Source organism: Opisthocomus hoazin, chromosome 1, assembly GCF_030867145.1.
Source record: "Opisthocomus hoazin isolate bOpiHoa1 chromosome 1, bOpiHoa1.hap1, whole genome shotgun sequence".
NCBI lineage: Eukaryota > Metazoa > Chordata > Aves > Opisthocomiformes > Opisthocomidae > Opisthocomus > Opisthocomus hoazin.
This window is the reverse complement of record NC_134414.1, coordinates 97,084,067-97,104,405: the sequence shown is the minus strand read 5'-3', so window position 1 is coordinate 97,104,405 and position 20,339 is coordinate 97,084,067. Positions and strand designations below refer to the sequence as shown.

The following is a 20,339-nucleotide window of genomic DNA, read 5'->3' as shown; positions in this document are numbered from 1 at the left end:
TGAGGAGATGGAGCAGAATGAGAGGATCAGGTGAGGGAGCTTGTTGTTGACATTGGAGGTGGGATTCACAGCAGAAAGGGGTTGTCTGTTTCTTAAGTATTATATGCATCTGCTTCGCAAATTTATCTTTCAAAAGAATCTGAAATATTATGATTTTAGTGCACTTTACTCACACGAGCCTAGAAAGTTGTATTTTTCCTTTACCAAATTCTGCACCCTTCAGATGCATGATCCTGCCAGTTGTTCTCTTATACAAGGAACATTAACAGTACAAAATCTGTATTCCTGCTTTCTCAGCTGTTGTTTGTTTCCCTTTTTCCTCCTTGATTGTCATGATTGTTTTCCCTTGTACAAGACAAATGCTAAATAAGACAGTGTAATGGCATGGGCAGCTGAACTAGCAACACACTGATAAAGTGGATGTCCTCAGGGAAATGCCATGGAACGCTCTGTAAGGACATACATTTCAAAATCAAATGCAACTCCAGTTTCATTGTGGATGTTTTTTCTAAAACACATGGAAGTTTGGAAATTTTGCCCATGTGGGTTTCCTACCAATTTTTTCAGTCTCACTGCACGCTGTTCAGTTCACCAACTCTTCTACTGGTTTCTAAAACAGTAGTTTTGAAAGTTCACTTTGGGATTTGTAGCGACCTTACAGCCTTATGTCTGCCACTGCTGGCAACCAAAAGGATAAAAATTACCCAGTCAAAAGCAATTACAGATCATCAGAGCAGAATCTGGCTTCTGCAGCCAGAAAGCATTTACGGACATGCAACTGTAGGCCAGCATTGCTATTCCAGCAGTATGTAATCAAAGCACTTGTTTGTTCAGCAGTATCGTAGAGTGTGGTGGAGCAATTGACTGAATAGACTGTCTAAATAGTGGCTTATGTCTTAGGTTTGGTTGGCCAAGACTTCTGTTTTTTCCTGAGACTGTGGGGGAAGACTATGGAGGTTGTGAAAAGACCTACTAGGGTAGAAAAGAAAAGACATAATAGGATCTGTGGAAAGCAGAGAGAGTGAGTTCTAATGAGAGAAAGAGAAGGGAAAAGGAAAAAAACCTTCCTACAGGTTTTACTTTGTTTTTTACAGGTAAATTTAAAAAGGCATAAAAAAATTGAAGTGTGTAACTAAATGTTATTAAAAGACAAACAAAACAAGTAAAACAATAACTGGACTGACAAAAGTGTCTGTTGTATAGTCGTGTGTTTATTATAACAGAAACAAAATTTCATCTGCCTAGTACTAAAAATAATGACTGTCATTGTTGATTCAGAATGGGCAAAGAAAAGCTAACACACTAGGACAGAAAGGTTTCAGAGTTAAATGACTCTACAGCCACAATTTTATTCCTTGGGCTTTTCATTAAGTTAAAAAAGTAAGTATGAACAGAAGAAACCCCAGTTAAATCTTTGTATCTTCCATTTGTAATGTTCTGCTGTGAATTTCTAAATAAAGTTACACAAGACTCAGAGCTGCATGAAATTCCTTTGCATGTCTCATTCAAATATACAAACTCATTGCAGTAAATAGTATATTGAACAAAGTTGATTTAATTTGCTTTCTACAGATCATCTGATTTTTTTTTGACATAATTTGTAAAAAAGCTTACATAAACTTATTTCTGCCTTCAGATTTCTTTAGAAATCCTAGCCATCCTGATTTTCATAATGGGCAAGTGACCATTTCTATTGTCATATACTGGTGGTGTTGTTTCGTTGGATTTTTTTTACTTTCTGTAGTCCCTGATAATAAATTCCAATCTCAGAAGTGTTAATGAAATTTTGTATAAAAATAGGCATCTGCTCTTGTAGCATTAAAGCAAATAGCATCTTTATTTTCAGTTTTTCAGAAGGTAGAATCAAGTCTATCCTTATTTCTTAAAATGTACGCAGGGTTTTAAGATGCTCTTTCACTGATTTTTAAAAGCCTTTTATAGAAATACTGAGGACCTTTCACAGAGATCACTCTAAAGTTTTATGAGTTAGAAGAATGGTTTTACGATTTTTTTATCTTGTGGAATCCTTTCTTGAGCAAGTTCTTCGTAATTAAGTCTTTCATAAATAGATTTTTTCAGGAGAATGATCATTTATTTCATTTATTTGCCTAACCTGAAGGCCACGTGTCACCTTGTCACTATGATAATAATAGCTTATAAGTTAAACATTCAGAGAGGGTTTCTAATTTAATAAATTAAATTTTTGTAATTGCCGATTAAACTGCCTGTTAATGTATTATATGATGCCACTATACAGATACTGCAAATTTAGGTTTTGAGGCTGGCTTCAGACTGTGTTGGAAATCTTGTCTTTCCTTCTCTGCTATTATTACTCTTTGTTTCACAAACAGTTGCATTGCACTCCCCTTAGATGGTGCTTCACTTCAGGATCTTCACCTTTTTCACTGTCTTAATTCTCCAAGATCTTTTCTATTCTTAGAATTTCTCAATTCTCTGCTCTCAGAAGAAAATTAATAATAAGACAAGCCTAAACAGAAATAAATTAGTTACTTGTGAAAAAAAAGGTGATAAAATACAGATAGCTGTGAAAAATGGTGGTAAATTTAAGAGAGTTTTTTATGGCATTGGACAATAAACAACCAAAGCAGTTTTCAAAATGTGACTTATTACCTGGATACATTGTGATCCTATATGGCAGTATAACTCTTAACCTTCACTACATACCATCCTACATCATCTGTAAACATGTGGTATAATATTATGTATTTTTTTATTATTTATAAATACCTTTTCTTCTAAACTAGATTAAACTGTGGAAGTAAGAGAATGTATCATCCAGTTTAAATTAGAAAGAGTTTTGTGTCATTGTGATTTAGTGGTATGGGCTATATAGAACTTAGGTTTTGCTTTCATGTCACTTGAATTTAACTCACAGATTAGAAAGCATAAATATATAGACTTTGACTAGCTGCATGATGAAGACAGCTTCTGTCACAAGTCATATTCAACTATTATAGGAGCTTTGTCATTATATTCAATCAGTGTGGTATCAATCCTATCAGCAGTTGTTTCCATTTGAACTGTTATTTGCCTAGAGTCATTTTATTATTTTTCAGTGTGCTATATGCACATCTTCCCCAGGGAGAAAAAGAGGCTTTTGTCCAAGATCAGGAGCTGTCATTGTGTACAAAGAAGTATCAGATAACAGGGAGCATTAAGTACTGATCGTATGGATGCTCCCAAGCTTGAGCAGCTGCTGGGATACAGAACATTCCGCAGAAGTTGTTGAGACTCAGAGGCCATCTTCAAAAGGTTCATTGGAAAAGAACAATAAATGAAAGTTTGTTTAATCCATCCAGTCAGTAATCTCATGAAATGAAGCTTCTCTTTTCATGTTGTTTCAGCACTTGATTGAGCAAGTAGTTTTAATACATCCTGAAACAGAATATTATATATAGTCTTGAGGTTGCCAGTTTTAAGAACAAGTATGAAACAAGCAAATGTGAATAGATCGCACTATAATGAAACTCTTCCTACCAACATCATCTTACTGGTTTCACCTTGTGCAGCTAAAAAGGAAACCAAATATGTGATATTTTGGGGGAAGTTTGGGGACTAAGGATCATTTAGAGTGAATAGACCTATTGCTATTGGTATAATTCTAACTCTCAAAAAGGAAAAGGAGGAGAGAGCAGAAAATATGAAAGAGAAGAGATGGGGGCTTAATACAACTGCTGGTGCATGTAGAATCCTTTATTATGCATTATAAACCTATGGTATCCCCCAGTAAAGAACATTTTTGTCTTACTTTCCACCTTCTCCTGTGCTTTCCTATATTCCTCTTCCTCCATGCCTTCCTTCTCTCAATATTCCCAAGAATCTTCCTCCTTTCCATGCAAACTCATGTAGGAAAACTAAACTTTGTAAAAGTCATATACAATCTTTAGAGGATAATTGTGAGGTGTCTGTCTTAGTATGAGCTGAATTGTCTTGGGGGATACATATTTCTCTTCATTTCTGATTGAGGAAGGCTTATTTACCTGTCTCACCTTAGGACTCCTGAGTTAGATAGATAAATCTCACTTACACAGTCTCTCATGTATGCATTTTTGCTTGGTGTTACATATGTAGCAGCATACTCTAAATAATTCTTCAACTCCTACTTATAAGCGTTATTAGATAAAATTGAGAGTTTTACTACATATGTATGAAAAAATGTATTATCACTGCATTTGGGGTAGCAACATGCTGTTTGAAGTGTGAATTGAAACGATAAAAGACAATGAAGATGCTCAACAACAAATTAAGGAGACAAGAAAGAGAAAACGGTGAAAAACACAGGACTGAAAATTGAAGTCTCTTGAATACTGATGGAGTGATAATCCCAGAGGAGTCAGAGGGTAATACGAGTGGAAAGGAGCTGAAGGTGGTCAAAAAAACACTTCAAAAAGGTCATCAGCTAAAAGTAGTGCTGAGTAAAGACGGTACTGAATGAAGCCTCTCTTTCTTTTCAAAGTAACCTGTACAAAATACAGGTCCAGGCTATGAGCTCCTTACTTACAGTGACGAGCAGTTATTCCCAAAACTAATGCTAGTAACGGCACTGGAGATTCACAAATCTGTGGAAAAGGAGCAATAAAACTAATATGATAAAAGATCAATGAGAGAATGTAACTAGAACTATAAAAGAACAATCTTCACTGGTGATGCTCAACTGATACAGGAAATTGCGAGCATATGTTCTAAGGTGGCTATAAAATAAAACATTTCTTGCATGACGTTCTACTTACTGTTCCCTAAGTCACCAAAGATACATTCCCCTTGGCACAAAAATTGTGTATATTACCTGACCTTTCAGAAACAAATGGCATTTTCAATGCAACATGAATTTATTCTTCTTTTTTTTTTTTTTTTAGTTTAATGAGAGGAAAAAATCAGAAAGAGGGAGAAAGAAAAGCTAAAATTCAGCATTAAAATCTTGTTAAGAGACAGTAGTGTTTCACCTCGGGGTGGATTATGAAACAATAATAAGAGCATTTTCAAATAAAGTACAAAAAAGAAGAATGGATTTTAAATTGTTTAGAAATACTTTAAATAAAATAGAAAGAATTCAGTTTGATTACAAAAATGTAGAAAGTACAATGAAGAGAAATAACAGTATTTTAGCAGAGAAGCAAAAGAAATAAAAAAGGCCACAGCCAGCTGCCATTTTTTATGTCTTTGCAGTTGTAATTTGCAGAGACTTAACTATGGCACACCTGATGTTACTTTCCATGCATGCCCTAAAAGCTAAGAGGCAATGCCAAAAAGAAACAGATCGATCAAACAACCCTGTCAGGGTAGGAACTGTAGCTGGTTAGAGCCTAAAAAGACTAATGTTTCAGCAACGACAGCATTGTAATTTCTGTATCAGCCTTTTCCTATCACACAATGTTTAAACATATATTTGGAATGAGGATAACAAAATACTCAGATAACAGAAGCTCTGCAGGAAAAAATGCAGGGGAAGGATGGGAACAACATGAATGTAGCACTGCAAAACTTTTCTCTACATCTGAGAAACCTGCATACTATTTTAAGAACTATCACAAGAATGTGAATGTGTTCTACTTTCATGTACCGAAATCTAAATGTACCACTTTTTTTTCTTAAGGGATGAGAGATGTTAATAGCCTCAAAATGGGTTTTGCAGATCAACACCCTGTGCTGTCCTGCTGCAAGTTGCTTTTCTATAAGAATTTGACAGAGCAAATTTAATCCCTATCACATCCTCTGTAAAGATTTCTCACTGGAGCTGATCTTTTTTATTGTTTTCTGTCCCAATCTAGATGCCTTCACTCATGCAAAGCAGTGACTCTTTCCATGAACAATGTCAGTGAAATCTGTAAGACTTCCTGTGGAGTAAGATGCTACTTAGTACAAATGTGACTGAAGAGATAAGAATGCGCCCCTTGAAACTCACTTGAAGTAGAAACAGGAGAGAAAAAAGTATCAAGTTTGTGCAATCAGTCACAGAAAGCACCGAATTGGTTTATTTTACAATTGATTTTTTGAAGTAGTCTATCTTACAACTTTACCCCTTTTTTTCAGTTGCTGAAACCTTCTTGATTTAAAATGGTTGAAGAATTCTCTGTATGTAGAATTGATGAGACTGCCTGGGGATTAAGATGCAAAGAGGGAGGAAAAGGGTAGAACAGAGCTTCTATCAAACCACCTGTTTCCATTGACTTCAGTGAGGAAGACCATCGTCATTTTAGATTTGCAGAAAATATGGGAGATCTTATGAGTGTAATATGCTAATGACATTTTACAATTCTGGAAACATTATGAACTTTATATGTGAAACAGTACATATCTTCAGTGTTAGGAATAGTTTGTATTAGACTGCATTCCATCTCCCCTCCCGCTCAAATAACCTGCTACCCCTTGTTCTCATGGAGGGACCCTAACTTACCTGACACAGCTGGTAAGTGAGCCTACCAGGAGAGCTGCCTCGCTAGAACTGCTGTTTACCAACAGAGAAGGACTGGTGGGGGATGTGGTGGTCAGAGGCTGTCTTGGGCTTAGCGAACATGAAATTATTGATAGAGTTCTCAGTATGAGGTGAAGTTAAGAGGGGGGCCAGCAAAACCAACACCATGGACATTCTGAAGGCAGACATCGGCCTGTTCAGGACTCTGGTTGAGAGGGTCCCCTGGGAGAAAGTCCTGAAGGGCAAAGGGGTCCCAGCAGGCTGGACGTTCTTAAAGGGGGAAGTCTTAAAGGCACAGGAGCAGGCTGTCCCTGTGTGCCACAAGACGAACCGGCGGGGAAGATGACTGGCGTGGCTGAACAGGGAGCTCTTGCTCGGACTCAGGAAAAAAAGGACGATCTACCACCTATGGAAGAAAGGGCAGGCAACTCAAGAGAAATACATGGGTCTCGTTAGGTTGTGCAGAGAGGAAATTAGAAAGGCAAAAGCCCAGCTAGAACTCAGGCTGGGCACTGTTGTAAGGGACAACAAAAAATGTTTTTACAAATACATCAACAACAAAAAGAGAACCAAGGAGCATCTCCATCCCATATTGGATGCGAGGGGGAATATTGCCAACAAGGATGAGGAAAAGGCTGAGGTACGCATCAGTCTTTAATAGTCAGACTGATTATTCCCAGGGTAGTCAGCCCCCAGTGCTGGAAGACAGGGATGGACAGCAGAACAAACCTCCCATAATCCAGGAGGAAGCAGTTAACGACCTGCTACTCCACCTGGACGCTTACAAGTCTATGGGGCTGGATGGGATCCACCCAAAAGTGCTGGGGGAGCTGGCGGAGGAGCTGGCCAAGCCAACTCTCCATCATCTGTCAGCAGTCCTGGCTAACAGGGGAGGTCGCAGATGACTGGAGGATCGCCAGTGTAACACCCATCTACAAGAAGGGCCAGAAGGAGGATCCCGGGAGCTACAGGCCTGTCAGCCTGATCTCAGTGCCGGGCAAGATTATGGAACAATTCGTCCTGAGTGCACTCACTGGGCATGTGAAGGACAACCAGGGGAGGATCAGGCCCAGCCAGAATGGGTTCATGAAAGGCAGGTCCTGCTTGACCAACCTGATCTCCTGCTGTGACCAGGTGACCCGCCTAGCGGACGAGGGAAAGCCTGTGGATGTTCTATACCTGGACTTCAGTAAGGCCTTTGACACTTTTCCCCACAGCATCCTCCTGGAGAAACTGGCTGCTCATGGTTTGGATGGGTGTATACTCCGCTGGATAAAGAACTGGATGGATGGCCGAGCGCAGAGTGGTGGTGAATGGAGTTAAATCCAGCTGGTGGCCGGTCACAAGTGGTGATCCCCAGGGCTTGGTTTTGGGTCCGGTCTTGTTTAACATCTTTATCAATGATCTGGATGAGGGGATTGAGTGATCCCTCATTAAGTTTGCAGATGACACCAAGCTGGGCATGAGTGTCGACCCGCTTGAGGGTAGAAAGGCTCTGCAGAGGGATCTGGACAGACTGGATCGATGGGCTGAAGCCAGCTGTATGAGGTTCAACAAGGCCAAGTGCTGGGTCCTGCACTTGGGTCACAACAACCCCATGCAATGCTACAGGCTTAGGGAGGAGTGGCTGGAAAGCTGCCTGGTGGAAAAAGATCATGGGGTGCTGGTCGACAGCCGGCTGAACATGAGCCAGCAGTGTGCCCAGGTGGCCAAGAAGGCCAGCGGCATCCTGGCTTGTGTCAGGAATAGTGTGGCCAGCAGGAGTAGGGAGGTGATTGTGCCCCTGTACTCGGCATTGATGAGGCCGCACCTGGAGTACTGTGTTCAGTTTTGGGCCCCTCACTACAAGAAGGACACTGAGGTGCTGGAGCATGTCCAGAGAAGGGCAACGAGGCTGGTGAGGGGTCTAGAGAACAAGTCTTATGAGGAGCAGCTGAGGGAGCTGGTGTTGTTTAGTCTGGAGAAGAGGAGGCTGAGTGGGGACCTTATTGCTCTCTACAACTGCCTGAGAGGAGGTTGTAGTGAGGCAGCTGTTGGTCTCTTCTTCCAACTAACTAGCAACAGGATGAGAAGCAATGGCCTCAAGTTGCATCAGGGCAGGTTTCGATTAGATATTAGGAAAAACTTCTTTACTGAAAGAGTGGTCAGGCATTGGAACAGGCTGTCCAGGGAGGTGGTTGAGTCCCCATCCCTGGAGGTGTTTAAAAAACATGTAGATGTGGCACTTGGGGATATGGTTTAGTAGGCATGGTATTGTTGGGAGGATGGTCGAACTTGATGATCTTAGAGGTCTTTTCCAACCTATGATTCTATGATTCTAGGATTTTGCAAACCAGGATTTCCCCTAAATTCAGTACAAAAACACACTGCATAAGAGCTGAAAAACTGAGGTTTGTACTTGAAGGGATTACCCTTCTATTCCTCTCAATATTTGAAAAATAGGTTTCTCCTAATTTCCTCTATTTCCCAACAGAATGACTGAAAAGGATATATCTTCATATATAGTATCCTTATGATATTTAACACAAAAAACATGGAAGGCACATGGCAGAATTTTTTCTTATAAATAGCACACCTGCTGACTTATAATCCAGAACCCTCCAAATACCCTGGGTTTTTAGCACAATTAAATCAGATCTATTATCACCAACACAGCAGAAATTTATGTATTCTTAATAGGAAAAGAGAGGACTGTAACTACAATTTCATGTCTAGGCAACTCCCTTAAATAATATAAAACTTAGTAACATAAAATTGTGCTCAAGGCAGAATCAGCTGTACTCAAGTCATTCGTAGCAGACATTGTCTGACCTGTGATCAAGGACATCTAAAGAGGAGGACATTCATTAGGAACAGTGTTCCCGTTCTTCATTATTCTTATTGCTAGACCTTTTTTCTGATATATCATGAATGTTTACTGATGAAATTTAAGGTATTGAGATCTTGTCCTGTTCACCATGGACATGGAGAACAGATTATTCTGGAGAAGCCTTTGATGTGTCAGAGAACTTGTTCCTATTTCCTGATTCCCTAGGAGTTCTGTTCCTCAGTTTTAACTGCAATTGCTCACTCAACCCTTCGTTGCAGGTCACCAGCCTCGAGGCTCTCTCCAATCGATCCACATGCCTCTTGGTGCCTAGAGATGATCACAGTATATGACCTAAAAGTCTTATGGATGATAAGTAATGCTGAAGGATAGATAGACTTTAAAAAAAAATAAGAAGAATTTTATGTGGAAACATTTCAGAGCATATCGTGTGCAGGTGCCTTGATCTCAAAAGCAAGATTTGATCTCAGAAAGAATATATGCCATGCTGAGCTTCATACTAGATGCTTTTACTTACTACAGAACACATTCTGTCCCTAGTTGCAGGTGCCCAGTTCCCACTGACTTTGAAAATGTCAAACCTCATCAAAGTTAGATTCATTTTAAGATCAATAACCCTCTGGAGATTCAGGCTAGCATATACTTTTTTTTTTCTCTTTAGGCCAGCTTATATTACAGAACTACATATATATATAGTATCAGCTTTATGCTCAAGGCAGAACAGAAACCACTAAATCTATAGGTTTGCATAGTCAGAGTTCTGAGGAGTGTATTCTATGAGGCTATATAGAAGACACATAAAGAAGAGCTATAAACTAGGAATGATGGGGATGGAAAAGGAGCCAACTGAGAACTTACAGGTGAGGATAAAAGAGCAGATCAGTATGGGTGACACTGTAGTGAGTGTCAACTATAGGCCACCTGATCAGAAAGAACAATTCGTTGCAGCCTTTTACAGACAGCTAGAAGTAGCCTCATGTTCACAGGCCCAGGCCAAGGCCTCCATGGGGGACCAGCTGGAGGGACAACACAGCAGTACATAAACAATCCAGTAATTCGTGGATAGCATTGATGAAAACATCCTGACACAACTGACAGAGGAGCCAATGATGGATGCTCTGCTGGACTTCATACTCACAAACAAGGAAGGGCTCACTGGGGAAGTGAAGGTCAAAGGCAGTCTTGGCTGCAGTGACCATGAGTCCACAAGCCTGGACTTCGGGAGAACAGACTTTGTCCTCTTCAGGGATCTGCTTTGAAGAATTGTATGGGATAAGGACCTGGAAGGTAAAGAGGTCCAAGAAAGTTGGTTGACACTCAAGGGTCACTTTCTGCAAGCTGCAAAACTGATCCATCCTTAAGAACAGGAAGTCAGGCAAAAATGCCAGGAGACCTGTATGGATGAACAAGAAGCTCCTGGCAAAACTCAAACATAAGACAGGATTATACAGAAAGTGGAAGCATGAACGGGTAACCTGGAAGGAATATGGAGGGACTGTCTGAGCGCACAGAGATGTGGTTAGGCAAGCCACAGCCAAATTGAAGTAGAATATAGTGAGGGATGTCAATGAGTATTTATATATTTGAAGATAATGTAAATTGTGAATTGAAAACTTTTGAAGTGGTGCAGTGCTGCTTCGTGAAAAGTATTTGTTAACTATCATCATTGGTAAAATTACTTTCTGGGTATGCTATAAAAATCTGCAAGCAATTTGGCAGAAAAATTGTTAAGATATTGATTAAATTACATACAAAAAGCAATATTAAGAGAATTAATTTGATTAATTTGATTTGAAACATTTGTTAATAAACTGCTCAAGAATGGAGGACTGTACAGCAGTTTCTTGTACTTTTAAAAGCCCAAGTGCATGCTCACCCCATATCAGTTTCATAAAATATTTTATACCTAACAAAAGTGCAAGAGTAGAAATGAGGGGCTAAAGTCAGGAGTTGTTGGAAGTACAGTAGATCAGATCTTTCTGTTTATTGATTTGTAGAGAACAGTCTAGTACTGCTTTTGTAGCTCTGAGTCAGTGAGAGAAAAGAAGCTTTTCAGCTCTTTGGAGGAGAATTGCTGGGTAACATTAAAGAGGGTCTTGTAGAAGCCATTTTCCTTTGATATGCAGTCAAGTTGGATGTGATTGGAGTCAAGGTCAGGAGGCTGTGGAAATGCTATGAATATGATGGGGAAATTAAAGGAGTGTTATTTTAATAAGTATTGTACGTATGCATGCTTATTACTACTGAAAATTGCTCTTCTCTTTTCATGAGAACAGCTGTTAGCGAAACAAATTTTGAGAAAGGAGATTGTGTGTCATCTTGCTGCTGCACTAAATATAGCTGTTTAGATGAGAATCTTCCCTTCTTTTTCTTCTTTTTTTGCCAATATTTTCCTCAGAATCCCAGGCACTTTCAGCCATTCAGCAATTGTCTTAACTCTTTATATTTTGTGTTTCTTTAACTAGGGATCTCACTTCTACTGCCTCATGTTAATAAGCAGTAAAATTGCCTCTCATACACTTTCACATAATTTGTTTGTGTTTGGGGCAGCACAATTATGTAATTAGTGTCTATATATTATGCTGCCTGTGCCCTTAGATGTCCTTAAGGAAATGATATTATTCTGACCTCAGAAGAGTTTATGCTGTTGCTGTGTTTCAAATGAATAATAATTTAAAGAAGTTAACTTCAAATATAAATGTTGAACTTCACTGAGTGGGATAGGTGGTATCTGCCTGACCTCCACACTCTATCAGTGATCTTAAAATAGAAAGTGAAGTAATTTGACAAAATAGGACTTAATGAAACCCATTCTCCCTCCCCTGTTTGAAGTTGTGTTCTTGGTGGATTGAAAGATGTTGCAGTATTTAACTTTATATTTGGTATATTTTATTCAGAAGTGAGAATGTTCAGAAAAATCTGGTGAGGAAAAGTTTAATTTTATATCAAGAAGAAAACTAAAACTTTTTTCTATATATCTTGTGTTGGGACTCTAGCACTTGGATAGCATGTCAGGAAGAGGGAGAATGGAAAATATCCTTCCCATTATAGTATCAATAATCCACTGTCAAAATAGCACACGACACTATTAAGTCTTTCTAATGACAGTATGATTTAGCTTAGAAATATGGGTAGTAGAAGCTGCTGTTCATTTTTATAAGCACCAAAGACAAAAAGATCTTTTGTTTCTAGAAAGAATAAAAGTCGACTTAGAAATTGCAGACATGTAACAAAGTGTGCGGAGCAAACACAGCAAGAAAAAAAACCCCACTTACTGCCTTACTTAGCTTTGCAGATTGAGGTATTTCTAAAGACCTGTTCACCTAGAAATAAACCAGGGTGGGCCTCAAGAGATATAATGTACAAAAATATGTGTTGTACAATTGTACAGACTTCTAATTTGCTAGTTTTGTGTTTTCAGCTCTATTGACTTTTCAGAAAATTGTCACTGGTGTCACATGTAGAGTTGTTTTGGGGTGAGTTTTTTGTGTGTGTGGCTTTTTTTTTAAGTGAATGCAAACAAATAACCACTCCATCAACAGAACGGGTTTTGATTCAATGATGTTCTGCACATTGTTTCTTCTGAAGCACTTGCATCTCTTCCTAGCCTTTTAGGAGAAAGTTGACAGATATTTTCAATTATGGCAACTTGATCACAGTCAAGAGGCTAAGGGATGCTAATTTCACCCGTTTCTGTAATAAGCGTCTGTATTTCCTTGCTTATCAAATATTCTGAGAAAAATGTAAATATTACAAACATATGTGACTGCAATTTAAAAATTAGAGACAGAAGAAAATTATTAAATCTTTTTACAGGAAATAATCTTTGCAAGATAGTAGTGCTTTCAAGCAGGGAGGCATGAGTGTATAATGCGTCTTTTTAGCTGTTTCACTACTATGGCAGCAGTTGAACTAAACTGTGCTGCAGTACAGCAAAGGTGGTTTTGTTACAGTGTCATTTAGGAAGAACTGTAGGTGTTTGTCTGTGCTTTTTTGCTCAAGAGTGTGCATTTGCACATTTACCATTCACACTGGCCAAGAAAGCCAAATGCAATTGCATGCTAGATCTTTTAAGCAGCACTGCAAGAGACGTTATTAGAATATATCGAGAAGGGAGATACATAGCGTTAAATAGATACCTAACATTTTAGTATTTGTGTGCTTTGTTCTTTATCTTTATAGAAGTGTGTGTCCAAACAGAGGACTGTGATAGGGAAGTGAAGTGGCTTACAATGCAGGTGTGATTCTTGACTTAGAGCTCGGAATTGACAGAAGTCTCTTTCTGAATTGAGGCAATGCTGATCAGGGTGGAGGCATTCACGTATTCACCTGTAACGTTCCCAATTTGCCTCATGTTTTCTTACTACACACGACCACTAGCTTCGTTGGCCATTTGTCTGTGAGCACTTAAGATTCACAAATAAGACTTGTTTTAATAAATTCCTTGCAAAGGTCATTTAACGTGAATTCTTTAAATATGCTGAGAGCAACCAACCACTCGCCTTCACTCACACAGTATTGGAACCGCTCATTTTGCAGAGGTGATCAGAGATCATCTGTCCAGGAGGTCAGCACCCCAGAGGTAGTTTCCTCTACTGAACTTGTTCAGTTGATCATCAGAGCTGTGGGTAAGACTGGGGCAGGATTAAGACACAGTGCTAGACCTAGGCTGAATATTATGTTTTCCCAGTATAGAATTTGTACATCCAAGAATACAAAATTCGTGGACTGAGAGAGGCCATTTTCGTAGCTGTGTGCTGAAGCCACTCATTGTCTGCAGGCACAGCTTTAACAACATGATGGGGTGTGCCTCCCTCTTCCATCACATCCTTCTAAATATCTCAGCAACTCCAGCACACCCTAATAGTTGGTGTTAGGTGCTTTTTGAGAACATGGAAAATACTGAGAATCAAACAACTTCATTTTCCTTATTGATCTAGGTCCAATTTGCAGTGTGGACATAAACACAAAAGAATGCTTTAGATGTAATAAAAGTGTTTTCAGTTAGTACCCAACAAAATCTTTTTAAATAAGAGAATTTAGTGGTAGACCCAAGTCAAATTCCTTAAATCCTTATCTAAACCTGGTTATATACTCAGTTCCCATGGCTGCACTTAAATGATGGGAAAAAGAACTTGTTTCGTCAAATGTTTTCAGTCTTTAAAGGAGAGGAACTTTAAATAATTTTTTTTTCATTCATTTGTTTAGCAGAAGCTGTTTATGTTCCATGTTAGTATCATGTAAAATCAGTACAGGATTTTTAATATTACCATCTTCAGCTTCAAGTATAATGTTTACTGCACTACTGTGTCTCCTTCATTTGTTATGACTGAAAGAGGATAAATGTTATGTAAAACAGTGGATTAAATCAATAATGGAAATGCATGTGTCTTCAAGCATATATTGTCAGTGAAGAAAAGCAACAGTTCAAGTATCCTGATTACAGAAAATCCTGATGTTTGTTTTGAAGTCAAAATCAGATATAAAAAGATTTCGGTCAGTTAAAACCAAATTCTTATATCTTGATTAAGATGAAGCAATAGCTGACTTTTTAGAAATTCACCCATTGATTTTTTTTTTTTTAGCGACTTGTGGAGAAATACTGTAGAAAGCTTTACCTAAAAGAAACCCAAACCCAATCCATAGTCCCATCTTGCATGTTATATACTGGTAAGAATGCCTTTAAAATGAATGCTTTTTGCGTCACACTGTGATTTTTTGAATCACACTGTGATTCTGTGATTCTATTAGTCTGGCTAAGCTGATACTAGTAGGAGGAGACTACTGAGGTCAGAAGACATAATTTTTTCCTTTGGCTATTGAGATGTGGTGAGGGGTGGGGTGGGAGATGTATTTGTAAAACTGCATTAACAGTATGTATGTTTTCTCCATTTAAAGCAAGGAAAATGAATGCTTGAATCAGGTTGAAAATGTTGCTGTTTTCTTCACACACAGCTGCAGATTTTCACGACATCATTCTGTTCTAAGGAAAACTGCACTTGGTTCAGAGGATAGCATAGCATACAAAAATACATAGGATACAGTTTGTGCTTATATTGGAGGAACCTATTTCACTTGACTTGGAAGAAAACAAGACAGAATTTAAAATTTGGAAGTTACCTATAGCTTGTTTTTGAAAATGAGTGCAAATACATACCAGTGAGAATTTTTTTTTTTCAAGAATCACAGATCAGTTATTAAAGGCTTAGGTGGATATGATTCTCCTTCCCCAGGTAGTTAGGGTGCAAGCCATAAAGCCAAATCCAGCGTGGATTTTATTGGCTCAGAGACACATTCTTCTGTAATGTGAAGTACTCATTGTTTGTTCGGGTGAGGTTTTTTACTGTTCACAATACCACTAGTTATTGTGGATTCACAGTTATTTTGTCATTTACATCTTTGTCTTGGTAAAATTCATAGAGACTGACTGCAACAATCTTTCTTGCTCTACCACCAACAGCGAGTTCATCTTTTGGCACATAAAAGGTGCTATGCTGATACATCAGTAAGTGGCATTTCCTAGCAGCCAAAGGGAATAACTTTTTGTGTTCTCAGGTGATATTTCCTGGAGAATACTCAGGATTTCCCAATGTTTTATTCATCTCTGTATTAACAAAATCTGACTCTAGACAGAGGTATTTCCTGGCTCACATCCAAGGCTGTTCAGTTTGAAAGTTTATCCTGAAGTTTGTAAGGTATTTTATTTTGCTGGATGTGCATATATGGCTAAAAGTCACAGTTTAATAATATTGTGCAGCTCAAAGCTCACCTGGATATTTTTGAATGGATTGAAATTCTCAGTTTTAGCACAGTTAAAGAAGTTGTATGGGCTGGGAGCTGGCAGCGGTCACGCATACCAAAGGCTTCCCACACTCTGTTCTGACCACAAGCTGGCTTTTGTCATTCCCCTGCATGAAATGCTGCTCCCTGCTGTGTATTTGTAGAGCTCTCATTCTCTGCAGAGATTCTGCATGCCAGAAAGTACTTCTTCCATCCTAGTTGACTTATTGAGAAGTACTAATATAAAGGAGGATCCTTGTGTTTCTTCACTAACCAATAATGTCCTAATGACAAAATAGGTGCGTTACGAGGTTTATTTTCAGAGCATTCCAAAGATATATATAATTCCATTAACATTTTTTCCAGTATTTTTTTGTCTGTGTTTAATTTTTGTATGTTTAAGATTATCTTTCTAGTCTTCATTGAAAGGCCATTTCATTATTACAAATAATCACTTTAGTTTATGCTTCTGTACTGAAGTTGATGATATTGATGACCAGCAGCAGCCCTATCATTGTTACCTATGCACCTGCAGACTTTCCTAGCTTATATCTATGCTGTGAATCAGGGGTGAATGCAAGCCCAAAGTCAGTCCCTAGTATGAAGCGGTGCTTAACAGAACATCTGTCCGTGCAATTCACTCTAGGCTTAAATTATCCTTTACCCAGCCTTCTTCTACCCACAGTTTCAGAAGTTATCCAGAGTTCAGCCTCTTCCTAGGCTTAGTTTCATCTAGCCAAGAAATCAACAAGATTAAACAGGAAAAGCACAGGTCATAGGACTGAGCCAGCATGTGCCTGCCTTAAGTCTACCCGTATAAATGTTGCTCAGTGAGAAATTCAGGATTCAAGCGAATGGTAGAAATAAGAACAGAGGCTACATGGTGACATGCTAGTCGCTGAGCTATGTGGGGAGGTGCTGGTCAACAGGGGCTAACAGAAAATCGCATTGATGGTGTCTGTGCATAGGAAGCCAGAGGAGAAAAGGAGGAGTAGAAATAGAGGAAGCTTTGGGAAAAGCATCTGAAAAATGGCTTGAGGAAAGAAAGGAACTGGGGGGCTTTTTGGTCATGGCGTCAGTTTTGAGACTGTAAGCAAAGAAATCATGTCCTGGTGTTAAATTTCTGTTGCATTTAGTGAAACAACATTCTGGGGGCTAGGGGTTGTTTGGCAAACACACACAGCCATATCAAACGGCTAGTCATTTCTGTCATTATTTTCCCTTCTAACTGAATCATGCCCAGTTATTATACAATTGCTCCTTCCTACCACCAAACAAAAAAGTCCCTGAATGTCTTAAAATGTGGATTGCCTTTTACTCATGCAACCTGTTTCCTTGTGATGTATCTCACAATTAGAACAATATAAACAGACCAATCACTTTCACCTTCTGCTTTGCCAGTTTTGATATAATACAAGCAAATATTTAAGATAATATTAAGTGAATCTGCTTCCTATCGGTAATTTTATTTAATACATTTCTAAAATAGTCTATCATTACTTTCAAACATTTTTCTTTGCTTTACCTAATCTTATTCTTATGGCTAACTTAATGATGGTATCCTTTCAGCATATAGGCTATAAAGCTGCTGGTAGATGTCATTCATACACTATGGAATCTCACAGCAGCCACCCCCTCTTGGCTGCTTGCTTGATACTTGACTCTACCGGAGTTTCAAGGGTAAAGACAAAAACAATCTTACAAGTAGCATCTGTGTTTTCATGCAGTACACCAACTCAACAAAACATTAGGAACAACATGTTCTTCAAAGGACTTCCAAGGAAAGGGTCAAGCGGGTAGGATTTGACTGACAAAAAGAACAAAGAAATGTTTGTACCAGATGCTCTTTGGTTACCCTCATTTCAGCGCTCGGCTAAAATATGGTTATTGTGTCCACATTAAGAGAGATTACTTTTCACATGCTAATTTACAATAGTATACTCTCAAAAAGTATTTTTGAGGTAGTTCTGTAAAAGTATTGACATAGAGGAATGTTTCTGACTATTGGTAAAAACCAGCGATACTTTCTTCAGGTGCAGAAATCCAAGACAAATTGCCATACCATTATTTATCAGCCTTTTCATTTTCAACTTATTCTAGCTTCAGTTAAAGTTGGGGGGGGACACGATTGAAAACCAAACACAAACCTTTTCGGACTTCCTTTCTTTTACACAAGACACATTAAATCTCAGTTAAGCCCTCAGGGGTAACGATTGTCACAGGAGAATGAAAAAAGTATCTGACTGTAATTGCTGCTTGTTACTTGTTTGGGAGAGTAATTTTTTTCTCCTCTCTTAACAGGTTGCTATTGATGAGCGCATCAGGCAACTGCATGACGCTCACAGGGATTTTGGCCCTACTTCCCAGCATTTTCTTACTAGTAAGTAATTTCCCATTTTTCTTGCTCAGCTTGCACGCACAGTTAATTGATATTTTTGTAGCTATATGCCGATTATCATTGCTATGAGTTTATATTTTAGACTGTATGTTAATTTTTTTCATTGCTGGGAGCAGAAAACTGTTAAATATGTTCATATAGTCCAGAATAAAAGGAAACTACCTGCCAGTATGAAGTCTGTTTGTCCATACATCTGTCAATGCAAGGCTGGTCTTCATTGTTTGAGGGTTCCCTTTTAGGACTACCAAATCAAAATGAAGTTAAAAATTATAAGAGTTTCTAATTATTGTAACCCAGAAAGGGCTCAGAAAGCTTTAAATTTGGTTTACCTGTTCAAAGAAATATTCAGGTCCAAAAAGGGGCAAAGTAAACCTGCAAGAAAAATATTTTGCAGGATTTGATAACTTAGCAGAGCCATGAGAGGATCAAAACCATAGTGGGGAAAGTTGACAGTAGGATGGCAGTTAAGTAAAGTTTTTACGACTCTGCATAAAATATAATTGCCAGTAGTATTCTCACTCCACCTCTGCATATCCTCTTTTATTAAGGGTGTTTTAAAGTACACTGAAAGACAACTTGAAACACCTTCAAAGCTCCAAGGCAGTGACTAAAGTGAAGCTTCTTATAGGCCATGTCTTTCCTATTGTACTTCAATTAACGAGAGTAAACAGTAAAACTTTATTTAAGAGATTATATCAACAGAACAGAACACAGTCACAGGATAATGGTCTCCTACATGCAGAGGTACAAGCTATCCAGACATCAGAAATAGATGTTAATATTATTGCACAGCTACATTCACAGTGGGATAGAGGACAAACTTTTCTTCATGATACTGCATTGTAATTTCGATTGGTTAACCTTTTTTCCACTGAAAATCTCAATGGGAAACTGAAAATTCTCAGAGGGGTGAACTTCAAGTTCAAAACCAGATTTGATGTTGTGCCATATAAGCACAATGCAGGCTCACAATGATTCAACTCTGCATCTTATTTTGTCAAATTGACATCCTGTGAAGAAATACACCCTATTTCTGAAATTTCTACTACTTTTTCAAAATCTCTTTCAATGAACTCTTAATCACTGGGAACAATTTGTCAGCTCAATATGTGTAGCTGAAAATCAGACTTGTCAAGATTGAATGTGTGAGAGATATGGGTATATGACATGCACGCAGTATGTAAGCAGATGCCTGTTTTTCGTACAACACACAGTGTATTCCTGGTGAAAGAATAAATCTGAAGGGTAAATTAAGCAAGCCTGTACTGCTATCTGGAATAGACTAGAGTGACCTGAACTATGTTGTCACACTGAAGAGCACATCATTGTTCTGTGCCAGTGCTGAGTGCAGCCAGGCAACTGTGCGGCAGTTATGTCCTAGATGTGTTCTTCCTTATTACTGATAAACTCGATCGATATAAAAGTTGCTCAGTGTTATGATAGTCACCTATTTTACCCCATCCATCATTAGTGACACACTGAGAAAGTACGTTATTCTTCTGTGTACTAACTAGAGCCAGCAAAGAGTGGAAATCCTTCTGTACGCTTCTCACCACTTGAGGATCACTACAGGAAAAGGAGCCAGGTGAAAAAGTGTTGGTTATGAAAATAGCCAAATAACTGAGAAAAAATGGGCATGTGTGGTTTTTTTCTCTTTTAGATGTGTGTGCAAATGCATATTCTTAAATGTGCATGCATAAGTTAAGTATATGAAGCACTGAAAACATCTGCAGAATCCTTCCCAAGTCTAAGTGTTCAGTCACTGAGAACTGCCAGTGCATCTGTCAGTCCCAGCTTTCATATGCATGAAATTCCAAAGCACCACGTTCCTCAGTATCTTGTACTGTTACTACACCTGAAGAACACATCGTGCCTTTATGTGTTTTTCATGTACTCTGCTG

The 20,339-nt window shown here is 38.6% G+C and overlaps 1 protein-coding gene across 18 annotated transcripts in view; it reads left to right on the top strand.

Moving 5' to 3' along the window:
- The window catches only part of DMD (dystrophin), a 1,341,705-nt gene that overhangs the window by 1,194,426 nt on the left and 126,940 nt on the right, over positions 1–20,339 (top strand). For all 18 annotated transcript variants that reach the window (XM_075430270.1, XM_075430262.1, XM_075430225.1 and 15 more), the window contains one exon: positions 18,342–18,420. In XM_075430270.1, coding sequence (XP_075286385.1) covers positions 18,342–18,420 — 79 coding nt within the window. The remainder of the gene's footprint in view (positions 1–18,341; positions 18,421–20,339) is intronic.